Below are 13,386 nucleotides of genomic sequence, written 5' to 3'. Positions count from 1 at the left end.
TACTTTTAGCTTTTTAGATACTCTCACATGATGGTTCTCCGGTTTTCACACAACGCAGTGAATGTGTCACAATTTCTTGATGTTGCAAATGTCTTTACTTTAGTAAAGAATCTTCCATTTAATTTTTAACACCAGCTATTTTAAACCATTCCTGAGTATCCCTCCACATAAAAGGACCAAACTAGCTTTCTTGTCTTTATACCACCTCAGGGATAAAGGAGAGAATAATCGAACTGGAGTGGAAGATCCCTGAGTGGATGACAGCAGATTGCCACGCAAACAAGCTGGAATCACAAACTAAATACTTGCATGGCATGTGTTATGGTGATATTTTTTTAATTTTGATTTTTAACTGTTGAGAAATCATGGGTGAGTTACTTTGACTCATAGCTAAAGAAGAGATTTATGAATCTTCTTCTCTTTTCCTATAAGCAAACCCATTAGGGTTGCTGTTAAATGTTGCCATTCTGGAAAAGATAACATTTGACTTAAAAAGCATGTTGTTCATATTCCTTCTCTTGCTAGTGACTAAAGCAATGAACCTGGAATATGGAAAACTACATTTTATTTATTTGGGACTTGCTCGGCAGAAGATTGGTGATCATTAGAGAAGCCAATCTTCTGCTCTGGACATATGTTTTTATTTTAGAAGAAAGAGCAAGTACTCACACTTGCAATGTGTTTGAAACCCTCTAAATATTTGCTTATAAAGCATAAACAGTTACAAGGATTCAATTATTATGTTTCTGTGTATGCTTGGAATGTGTTGGAGCTAGAATTATCCTATCTCTTACAATCAGTAGACTGGAATGTGAGATTAAGAATCACTATATCTGGTTGAAGGTTCTCCTAGTTCAATATCCTTCCCCTGACAGTGGCCAATAGAGGATGGGTAGGTAAGAGTAGGACAAGACAAAGAGGTAGTGATTTGTTCATGTGTTCTGCCTGCCATCATCAATTATCCATTCAGGATTTCCCCAAGTGGGAATTGATAGACTGTAATAGCTTACAGTGAATTTGTTACTAGACTTGCAGTTGTTTTTTGAGTCCATTTTGGTGTCCTGGAGTGAGTAGTTCCAAGATTTCACCTATGCATTGTTTGAAGAAGCACCTCCTTTTAGCTGTCTTGATGCTGCAGTAGATGTATTAGAGTGAACTGACAAGGATATAGCTTCCAGATCGCAAATTTCTCTCACATTCTTTTTGTATACTAATAATAGTTTTGAATAGACTATGATTATATATGTTTAAGGAGGACATTGGTGATCAAAGAAATGATGGGAATTTAAATTGACAAATTTAAACTTCGGTGATTATTCATACTTGGATTCCTTGTAATGAATCATACTAACTTTAGTGCAGTAGAGAGAGTGATTCATGAAGTGTCATCTGCTTCAATATATTTTTGTAAATGTGGACTTCAAATTATCCCTGTTCTCTGAAAATAATTTCATCTTTTTCCAAAAGATCCGTCCTGCCATAACTAGTAGCTTAATATTGTAAAATCACAGTGTGTAATTCCTTAATGTAGTATAGCACAGTAACTTGCACTTAATCATTTTTCCCCAAGTTAAATTCTGCAACATATGCTTTTCCTGTAAATTATTCAACTTATTTCTTGAAGCAGCTTGAAGGTGGGGAAGAAAGTGGAGTGGCTGGGATGGATTGGTGTTACAGCAAATGAAATATATGAATATAAAGTAGTCAAATTATATGAAAATTTAAGCAATGTTATTTTATTTAGGGTTCTGTGCTGCACTAAACAAGATTTTGAGCTTGCTCAGTTAGGAGTTATATCTTTACTGCCAACACTCCTGTCTTAAAATCTCTTCCCTTAAAAATGAAATATTTTTTTAAATACTTGCTGGTCTTTTTTTTTAACTAGTTCATGAATGAATCAGTCTGAACCAGCTTTCTGGTATTGAGTACCAAAGAATGTTTAAAAAAAGAGATTACCGTATGTTTTCTGTACTAGAAACTTCTGTTACTGGTGACTTAAGCTAATGCTACTGAATGTGAAAATTAAAATTCAATTAAAAAACAGAGGACGATATCCATAATTTTATTTTGATAGCAAATGCCTCATACTTGTACCTCTGACTCATTCTCAGGCAGGTGGCAAGAGCATCTTAATTTCATATACTTGTAGTACTGACAAAACAAAAAAAAGGTGAGACATATTGAAAATAGGAATTGAAATATAAAAATTACATTTGTCATTTTTATTGACAAGGTCTGTCAAAATTGGATCTTTTTGCAAACATGGGGCTGCTGCTGTGAACTCTTAGGGAAATTTTGAGAAAGTTTGCTTCTCCCCATGTCTTAGGAAACATTGGCACACCCAACTGGGCATAGATGTCAGTTGAAATCTCTGAATGTGGAAGAGCAGAAGCTTGAACCTAGCTCTCTGCCACATTCCTAGTGAGTGCTCTGGCCATGGAGAGTTGGTATCCTCTGTGTTTTTTCACATTTATTGTTATAAAGGCTTTGGTTTCATTCCAGTATGGAAACAAATATCAATGTATGGAGTAACTATTGATGCTTTTCAAAGTGAAAAAACTTAATCCTTGCTTCTTAAAATATCGGAAATATATGTAAGATACCAGTCTTTAGTAAAAAAAATAATCTGCTTTGGACAGTAAGATTGATTGATTCCAGGAAAAAGCAGTGTTGTGTGCCCTTTTCAAGAACATGGGAAAAAAAAATAGGGATCTTAGCCCATAACACCTTTATGATGAAATAACATTATGTTGTGGTTTAAACCCCAGCTGGCAAATAAGCACCACACAGCTGCTTGCTCACTCCCCCCCAGGTGGGATAGGGGAGAGAATCAGAAGGGTAAAAATGAGAAAACTCGAGGGTTCAGACAAAGACAGTTTAATAGGTAAAGCAAAAGCCGTACACGCAAGCAAAGCCAAACAAGGAATTCATTCACTACTTCCCATGGGCAGGCAGGTGTTCAGCCATCCCCAGGAAAGCGGGGCTCCATCTTGTGTAATGGTTACTTGGGAAGACAAAATGCCATCCCTCCAAATGTCCCCCTCCTTCCTTCTTTCCCCAGCTGTATATGCTGAGCATGATGTCATATGGCGTGGGATATCCCTTTGGTCAGCTGTCCCAGCTGTGTCCCCTCTCAGCTTCTTGTGCACCCCCACCCTACTCACTGGTGGGGTGGTGTGAGAAGCAGAAAAGGCCTTGACTCTGTGTAAGCACTGCTCAGCAGTGATGAAAACACCCCTGTAGTATCAACACCATTTTCGGCACAAATCCAAAACATAGCCCCATACTAGCTACTGTGAAGAAAACTAACTCTATCCCAGCCAAAACCAGCACGCATTACTAAGTGTTACAGCCTCAAGAAAAGTTCTTGGTTATAGTGCTACTAAGGCACAAATGCTGTCTTGTGTTTAAAAGAGAACAAGGTAGAATTAACCTGAATGGCTGTAAGGCCTTACTTCAAAATCAGGGGAGTAATTTGAGGGCAGAATTTGATCCTGAGTAAGTGACAGCTCAACTATATGAAGGAATAATACGCAGTTTATAAACTATGTGTTAACAACAGTACCACAGTAACATTAAAATGAAGGTTTTTCATGATAGTTGGTATTGAGCATGTTTTAGTCAATGTTCATATTTTGATATGACAGGTGATTATTAACTGCCTAATAAAATGTAATTTGAGTGATGTGGTTTGGTTGGTTCGTTGGTTGGGGTTTTTTTTCTGAGAGAAAAGGTTTGCCAGAACATGTGGACCCTCTTTTCTGGTGTCATGATCATGTGCTGAACAGAAAGCTATACTTTAAAGACAGCCTTAATTCCATCTCTAAAAGTACTTCCTGGTTTGTATCTTGCATCTAGTTATGTCTCTTGTTGCTTTTGGTGCACAGCAAGCCCAAATAAATACTGGAAAAGCAGGCCCCACAGAGGGACCTGGACAGGCTGGATCGTTGGGCCGGGGCCAACTGCATGAGATTCAACAAGGCTCAGTGCCAGGTCCTGCACTTGGGTCACAACAACCCCACGCAACGCTACAGGCTGGGGGAGGAGTGGCTGGAGAGCTGCCTGGCGGAAAGGGACCTGGGGGTGTTGGTTGACAGCTGCCTGAATGTGAGCCAGCAGTGTGCTCAGGTGGCCAAGAGGGCCAATGGCATCCTGGCCTGTATCAAGAATAGTGTGGCCAGCAGGACTAGGGAGGTGAGAGTGCCCCTGTACTCGGCACTGGTGAGGCTGCACCTCGAGTACTACGTTCAGTTTTGGGCCCAAGCTGTAGAAACAGTGTGTTGGTTACTTGAAACAGTGCCCCCACCTGTCCTGCTTTTAAATGATAATACGATTTTCAGCAAATGGGTGTAGCCAGGGAAGAATAACATACTCATCATAACTTGAGTTTATAAGTTTGTTGTGCGCATTTCAGTGGCCAAATTCTCTAAATTGTTTAAAAAAATTATGGGATTATTTTTTTAAAAGTTCAGTCCTATGTAAATGTATCAAATTCAGTGTTGGTTTATGAAAAAAAGAATGTTTGTTAATTGGTGGAGTAAGCTGGAGTTTTGTGGTTACTCCTAAGCCTGTGTGTTATAGGAAGACATCATTTATTCCTTTTATTCTTTCATCTTCATGAGAAACTGCTCCAGTCTGTATATGGGTAGTTGGTTTCTCCCACTACTACTGCCCGCTCTAAAGTTCTTGCCTAATCTCATTTAACATTTCCTGACAACTATCATATTCATGATCAGCAATATACTACAAATATTGTATTTCTAACAATAAAATGTGGGATTTGCACCCAGAAAGTTTTTCCTGTAATATTTTTATACTGTTATGCTTTACGTTACCCTTCATATATGTTGCCAGTCCTCCACCTGCATGTCTGACTTTTTTGACTTCTGTAAAATTGGAGACAGGCAACAGTGGACTGCCAGGGAACATGCCATGGAGAACCTAGTTTTCTGCCTAGCAAGAAGTTCTGGAGGCTAAATTCAGTTTACACATCCTTGTGTCGTTGTTACCAACATAGATCACCACTACTGGCTCATTCCCTGGACTCTCAATTGAACTGTCCAATTACCGGGGGGGGGGGTGTCTTCCTTTTCACTCAGCAGGACAGTCCCGCTGGACATCTGTCCCCCACAATAGAATCCTCCACTGTCATCATCTGCTTCTTTCTATCCTTTAAGATCCTGTTGTCACTGTGAGGAGCCACTGTGTTATCATTTGAAGAACAGGTCAAATTGTCCTTCCTTCCCTGGGACATCTCCCCGTACAAGGTCCTTGGCAGGAGTGAAGAGACAAACAGAGAACCTCATTCGCGCTCTCCTTGCCTTTTTGAGCAAAACTGTCTTGCAAACAACCCTGCTGTCTGTCTCGGCTGTATTGTATGTAAGACAATTCAGTCTTAACATAGAAGTTTGTCCACTTGGATCTAAGTATTGATTTTTTTACCTGAAACTGTAACACCAGTCACAACACTTTTTATTTTAAGTCATCCTGGTCTCTTATTAATAACTCTGTAGAACAGTTTAGACTAAGTGGGGGGTTTTTGCCCCAAGTTAAAGTCAGGTCTTAGAAGTGTACAAAAATACCTGATGTATGTTACTGTTTTTTTCAGGTAGGTGAGCTGACACTGAGACAGACTTATCACAACTAATTTTGACAAGACTATTTTATTTTTATTTATAAGTATTTTATTTACTTGCAGGGATGTTATTTAAGATACTAGGTTTTTATTTATAGCTTTTGTATTGAAATTTCCTAAAAAAACAAGTTGATGTATTTTTTGAATCCTAACCTAAGTACTTGTTCTTTTTAAAGGAGTTCTTATAGTGGGAACCACAGCAATCAAGGAGGAAAATACTCTTATTAAAGATACAGATTCTGTGCATGCTGGAGGTGCTGTTGAAGCAAATGAAAACTTTCACCAAAAAGAACAAAAACAAATGTTGCAGTCTCTCTTCTCTTTGCTTCGTGAAGAGGTTGAGCAGATGGATTCAAAAATACTGCCCCTGTGTCTCCATCAGGTACTTCCTATGATTCTGGGGTGTTGCACACAATTTTGTTTTTGTTTGAGACCTTTATTCATTAGGAAATAATGCATTAATTCAACATATGCAAATATTCATATCTGGACAGAGTAATTTGATGTATAACAGGTGGTCAAGGCAAATATCTCCTCTAAGGTCTTCTAGTATATGTTAAATTATAAATAGCCTTGAAACTATATTCTGCAGTTAAACGAAACTCTCAAAGATGGGTTTTCTAATTCCCCAAATGATGAAATTCTAGTTTGGCAGGAAGATTTAGGAAAATTGCTCTTCAATATACCTTAAATATGGTTTGTAAGACACTGGTATAGATACAAGACAGATGATGTCTAAATAACGTTTTAAATCTGGAATTATTTTTACTGTTGCAGACTTCTTTCTAGCATGAATTTCATGCATGAATGCTAAGATTCAAGGTTTCTTAGTGTATATTTTTTTTATAGAACAGTTGCCACACCTGCAAAACCAAAGGAAATATTGTGTGATTTGAAAAGCAATCTTTTTTACTAACTGGCCAGTACGTTTTTCTTTCTGCAGATTATGATGCAAGATGAATATGTTGATGGGACTTGATGCAATATTAGTTTATAGTTTAGTTGTGTCAGACTAACAGTGGACTAGAAGACTTTTTGTTTGGTTGTAGTGTCCAATATGGGCTATATATATAGATACTATGCAATGTCTGATTTGGCTTAGTTGCATTATCTTTATTGTGGAAAATTGGATGATTGTGATATTTTAAACTTCTAAACTGTGATGACACTCCTGCATTTGTATTCTCTTTGATATAAATAAGCTATTATATTTGAGAAAGAGGTTTCTCTTTAGCATTGCAAATGATAGATAATTTACGTTTGACATAGAATTTTAATTTTTTTTTTTAGTATGTGGTTGAGTAAAGATATTTGATATCATTCCTTAATTTATTTGAAACTTAGCATTAGGGTTAACCGTTTGTACTTTTAGCCACGGTGAATTTGGTGGTTATGCATGAGTCAGTACAAAGGTCTGTTTTGGAAAACGACACAGGACAAAAACTTCAAAACGCTTTGCAAACATTAAGGAGTGCCATCAAACATGATAGAGGTCAAATCTGTTTGCTGGTTTTTAGATGAGGAAGCCAAACCCTAAGGGTAACTAACAACCTTTTGAAAGTCAAACAGGAACTGTGACAGAACTGAGAACAGAATCTGCATTTTCAGATTCAAACATGTTACCAAACACCAGCTCTTTTTTCCTAAGAAATATCGAGCATTTTGAATGAAATGTTTGAAAGAAAGCTAACAGAACTTACAAGGATCATAACACATTTTTTAATCCCGGGAAAAAATAAAGGATTTTAAAGATAGCATTCATGTTTTCATGTAAAGTGAATCTATAAGAATTTTTTTTCCTTTTCCAGTGAATTAACCTGTCATCTTCAGTCTTTTTTTCAGATTGCTAATAGAGCCTGCCAGTAACTTTCTTTTATGCCGTCTAGCAAATACTCTTCTATCACATTCTCTTTTTATTCTGTGTGACAAAATTCAATGTAAAATAAAGGGCTGTGTTAGATGTTCTGGAGTATTAACAATCCACATTGCTAGTGGGAAGCCTGTATTTAAAGGCTGTGGGATATTAGGGGCTGTTCTAAGGGTTAACATTCAGTTAAAATAGGATGTAATTTTTTTCCTCTCTTGAATGGAATTCATGTGGTTTGTTCAGCATTTGTTACAGCATCTAGGAAGTACTTATATATAAAACACAGATACAGAGCTTTGGCAACCCCAGAAATCCTTAGAAGACTACTGTGGATAGCAGAAAAAATGTGCAAATAAAGAACCTTAGAAGTTGCTTACCAATTCTCTTTTGGAGGTACTGGGCTCAGAATGATATAGTGGTTAGTAATAAAGCTGAGAGTGAGGAATATGCAACTTGTAATCTAGACTGCTCTATCAAGTTGCTGTCTTTTCTGAGCAATCATTAGACTTTCACAAAAGTGCCCACTTGTTAAGCCCTTCAAATTATGAATGCCTAAATTGATACACCCCAAAGATTTTGAGACTGAATGTTTGTGTGCTCCATACACTTGTGTGTGTCTAAGTGGTATAGCAGATAGCTAAGCATTTCTCCTTGGATTATGGGTGCTTCATTCTGCTCCCCGCCCTTGTCTTCCAGCTCAGGGGGCTGGGTATGCCGAGAACAACTGGTCTGACTCTTAAAGACTGAGGCAAAGAAGGTGTTAAGTACCTCAGCCTTGTCCTCATCCTTTCTCACTGTGTTTCCCCCCACATCCAATACAGGATGGCGATTCTCCTTAGCCCTCCTTTTGTTGCTAATGTACTTGTAGAAACGTTTTTTGTTGTCTTTTACAGCAGTAGCCAGATTAAGTTCCAGCTGGGCTTTGGCCCTTCTGATTTTCTCCCTGCAGAACCTCACAACATCCTTGTTCATCCATCTTCCTGAGCTGGTGGCCCCTTCTTCCAAAGGTCATAAACTCTCCTTTTTTCCTGAGTTCCAGCTGCAGCTCTCAGTTCAGCCAGGCCGATCTTCTCCCCTGCCAGCTCGTCTTTCGGCACACGGGGACGGCCTGCTCCTGCGCCTTCTTTAAGATTTGCTTCTTGAAGAATGTCCAGCCTTCCTGGACTCCTTTGCCCTTCAGGACTGCCTCCCAAGGGACTCTGTCAACCAGGCTCCCAGACAGGCCAAAGTCTGCCCTCTGGAAGTCCAAGGTAGCAGTTCTGCTGACCCCGCTCCTTACTTCTCCAAGAATCATAAACTCTATCATAATTTTGCCATCACTAGGCCCAAGACGGCCTCCAGCCGTCACATCACCCACCAGCCCTTCTCTGTTCACAAACAACAGGTCGAGCAGGGCGTCTTGCCTAGTTGGCTCCCTCACCAGCATATCAAGATGTTAGGCCTAGTGGACAGATACACGAGGTAGAGGATCTTTAAAACTTTTTAACACGGCAGAGCAGCTTCAGGAAAGGATGTAGCAGAAGGCTGCTGCAATGGTATTGTCTGGCTTCTGTAGGTGCACTAGGAGCAATACAGAAAAAAAATTAAGAACTTGAGTCCTTTTATGTTTATCTCATGAATTTCAAATATTCATCTTGTAAATATTTCAAATTCTATGTATTTGAAACACATAAATTCATGTATTTTGAATGTATTTGTTGTAATTATTCATTGTAAATAGGATATAAACAGGAAGGTTGTTGGTATGTCTCTGATCCTTTGATAGGTGATGTTTTTAGTGTCTTTTATCCAAAGATTCTTCTTTTCTTATCAGTCAGGAAAACTCCATTTCTCCATTTTATCACATTGCACTGTAATGCTCGGGAGAGCTCAGCAATGATCTTAATTTGGTCAAACATAAGGAAAAAATGGTCAATAACAGAATTCAAACTCTTCAACTCATGTCAATAAATACAGTACTTCTAGGTCATTTTAAAACTGTCTAATATGATCATTAAAAAAGTTTCTGAAATAATTTTTTGTCGTTGTAACAAGATAAAACCCATCTAACATTTGGGTAAATCCATTTGTGTGAGAGGACTTAATATTTCTTTGTTGTTTGATATTCTTTTTAAACATCTTTCCTAGAATAAGAATACATGTATTTAGTCTGAACGTTCACATTTTACCCAAAATAAATATGAACCTGCAAAACAGATGTTTAAAACTATGATAAAAAGTTCACATTATATCCTTACCATGCATGAAAATTATAGAATACTGATTTTTTTTTTTTTTTTTTACTTTTGCAGATAGCTGAGACCTATTTTCAAGAGGAGGAATGTATCCTTTTACTTGTAGAAATTGTTACACAATATTAAAATAATCTGGCATGATAAAACATAAAAGACAAATGCTTTACTGTTGACTCATAGGTTGTGGGTCAGGGTTAGAAGGAAGCGAACAGCCGTAATTTACCCATGATTGAATATACAATATGTTAGCAAGTCCTCCTTAATCAGACAGCTGGAATATGAGTTAAGTAATAAATCCGCTTCCAAAACCTGTACTGATACAATCATTAGTAGTTGTGCACAAACAAGGAAGTAGGAAAATATCTTCAAAGAATGTCTGTTTTTATAGGATAAATTCAGTTCTAAGTATTAGTAACTGGGAATATGTCCAATCTAGATAGGGTACGTATTCTATTGTATCAAATAGGGCACTGTTATAGTAAGAACAAAGTTAACACAACAGTTCATTAGAATATGTACTACAAGTGTCTAGATTAGAATAAAAATACCAAACACACTGAGCTAAGGGAGATCAGCAACCTGCAAACAATAGCAACATGTTGTTTGGCAAATGCTAATTAGTCAAAATCATATCAAGGTGGTTTGAGAAACTGTCGTAGGAAAATATGGGTAATTGCTACTGGGAACAGCTAGTTCAATGGTCCAGTTTATTTTGATTTGTTCCTAGATAATACAAATAAGTTTGGTCAAAAAGCTATAGTAGCTTTTTGCTAATTACTGCTGCTAATTACTCTGATATATTTCAGTAATTGTGGGAGAGAGTAATCATATTAAACCTTAAAGTGAAATTATGTTTTTAGAAAAGGTGGACTGGGTTTTCCTCTGTTTGCTTTTAAGGGAAAATGATCAGACTATAAAAAGAAGAGGCAAGAGTGGTAAGCCCTTAAGGTATATGTGATTCACTAAGATGCATCATAAATTACAGAATCTGTGCATACAGATTATTTCTTTATTACGTAATTTATTACAAACAAAATACAGCAAATAGGCAATTGTAATGGTTAAATAATAAAGCATAAGAAACCTGGAAAGGTATCCTTGAAATCTAGCCAAATTATATTAGCCTGTAGTACAAAACCAGAGAAATAACTGTTGCAGTGTTATAAAAGCAATATATCTGTCTTAGGAGACTGTACTTCTGTCTTGGTCATCCTAATTCAAAAGCATCCATCAGAAAATCCAAAATACACAGCACAAATTAAAGGCATGGAAAAAATCTGTGGTAAATTATGGCTCTGCAGGGGGAAATACAGTAAATTTTAAATGCATTCAACAGTATGATAGAAAGTTTCTCTTTCATAGAAGTTGCTTTAATTGAAGGGCACTGTATTTAAAGCTGATCAAAGGAAATATTTTTAATGCAGTGTACACCTGATGTGTAGAATTCAGTACCACTATATAATACATATTTATGAAGGATATCTCCTCTGTACTTGCAACCATTGGTTTCCCGAGGTTAATAAAGAACTTACTTGATCATGTTGCACTGTATTAATTATCCATGACAGGCATTTTAATTCATCCAGTGTAGAACTTCACATTAACAATAATTCAGGGTTTGTTGCTGTGATCCTCTAAGGCTCTCTCTCTGATCTGTAATTCTGTTTCTAATAACAGATTTCTTGAAGGCAGGGAATATTCTTTCCATTAATATTGTTGTTCATAAGCCATGCTATGTATATGTTGCATGAGGCTAACAAGAATAACAAGTACTGGTTGTATTTTTGTAATAATTAACTCTAGTATTTTAATTAGCATGAATAATGGAAGATATTTTTTCTGTATTACTAAGAACCTCATTCACTGTACTTCTATCCTCATTGTACTGTAGAATTAAATTTCAAATAGCTGGCAAAACAGCTGTAAACAGAACAACTAACAACTCGGGCTTGATGGAACTAGAATTATCCCGACTATTACAAAATATATAACTATCAGTATACCTTTGTGAATATATTGATAACCCTAAGGGAGGGGAAAGAGTTCTTCATATGGAAGAAAAGTAAGCAGAATCTTCAGAAAGAAGACAAAAGGTGAATTCAGCTGTCCAACAGTGTTGTATACAATGGTTGAAAAGGGGGAGGGTATTTTTTTAAAGTTTGAGTTGGCGAAATTTTTTAAATACTGTCCCAGCTGGTCAGTAGAAAGGAGCCATATTTTCAGTTCGTTATGGTTATTGGCCTATAATTGTATTTCTTGAAAGATACATGCTGGTATTTGTATAATTGTTTTGCTTTTCATTTCCCAGAGATTTCAGTTCCTGATAAGAGTTGTCAGCATAATAACATTTTGCTCATTTCTTTTCTAGAAAAACTTTTGTTGGACTTAAGGCATGTGGGAAGAGGTAACTGCTGAAGAGAACAGGATTTTCATTTTTGGAACTTTTCTCAACATACTTTACTTCTTACTTGCTGTTTTCATGTCTGCTATTATTTTCTTCCTTGCACAGAAATCTGGATGCTAACCATTATTAATTTTGATTCAATTATGTCAAATTTCAGGTACATAATGATTGCCCTTTAAAATATGGTGCCAAATATAAATAAATCATAACATGTCCATATATGTGTGCATTTTTCTTTAACCTTCAATTCAGATGAGAAGGCAATGAAGTTCATTCAGCTTGAACGACTGTATCATGAGCAGCTGCTTGCAAATCTTTCTTCCATACAGGAGCAGTGGGGTGAGTACAAGCTTAAACTAAACTGGTAGAAGAAAGAGTTGATTTGTTGTGTATTTCTAAGTAACAGAGTATACATTTTGCTAGTTTAAAAATGTTACATAGTAAAACCAGCATTTATATCAGAATTTCTCTGAGCTTGTTATGAGAGAAGTATTCCTGCTTTAGATTTCTTGTCACACATTTCATGAAAAAAGTGCAAATAGTTTGCCATTGTTTAGTCTATTCATTGAAACTTTGATTGATCCACAGTTGTTTTGAGCCTATTTTTAGTTTAGGGTTGGTGAATCTGATGTGATGAAAATAAAGTGTGTTGTGAAAAAATACAACGCTTTTTTGCATAGTCTGAAACAAGATTGTAGAGCATACACAGAAGAGTTGTCAATACTTTTCTATTAATTAGTTTCATGTATATGTTTTCTGTTACTTTTATAATACTTTGGATAAAAATTATTTTTATTTAATTTAGAAAGAAAATGGAAAACAGCAGTTCCTAGTCCAGTTACAACACTGAGGAATTCAGCTAAAGAACTGAGTGGTGAGGAGCTGGAAAAGCTTGCTAGAGTTTGCTCTTCGCATCAACAGTAAGTATAAGAAAATATTATTACTTTTCCAGTACTAATATGTTAGCGCAGCCATTGTCTACTTGCCAATATGGGTGTTTTAAAATAGTCAATGTCAAAATAAAAGTTGCATCCCATTGACTTCAGTGAATTTGGTTATAAAGCGGTGGTTCTTTTTGACATGTAACTAAAATGTTTCCGTTAGCATCAGTTTGCACAATGTCTTAATATGGTTTGAGGAATGTATAGGGACTGGATCTGAACTGTTTTCAGCAAATTATTAGTTTGCCAGAAATGGAGTTTTAAGTTTTAGTATTTTCAGCCAAAGTAAAAACTGAGTAGTGTTA

The 13,386-nt window shown here is 36.6% G+C and overlaps 1 protein-coding gene across 5 annotated transcripts in view; it reads left to right on the top strand.

Annotated features, from left to right (window-relative positions):
* The window catches only part of CNST (consortin, connexin sorting protein), a 52,293-nt gene that overhangs the window by 16,542 nt on the left and 22,365 nt on the right, over nt 1–13,386 (top strand). For all 5 annotated transcript variants that reach the window (XM_082306106.1, XM_082306105.1, XM_082306108.1 and 2 more), the window contains 4 exons: nt 5,812–6,017; nt 9,794–9,824; nt 12,393–12,479; nt 12,946–13,060. In XM_082306106.1, coding sequence (XP_082162232.1) covers nt 5,812–6,017; nt 9,794–9,824; nt 12,393–12,479; nt 12,946–13,060 — 439 coding nt within the window. The remainder of the gene's footprint in view (nt 1–5,811; nt 6,018–9,793; nt 9,825–12,392; nt 12,480–12,945; nt 13,061–13,386) is intronic.

Source organism: Platalea leucorodia (genome assembly GCF_965183815.1).
Source record: "Platalea leucorodia genome assembly, chromosome: 3".
In the NCBI taxonomy this organism is placed as follows: domain Eukaryota; kingdom Metazoa; phylum Chordata; class Aves; order Pelecaniformes; family Threskiornithidae; genus Platalea; species Platalea leucorodia.
This window is presented reverse-complemented; position numbering and strand designations above follow the sequence as displayed.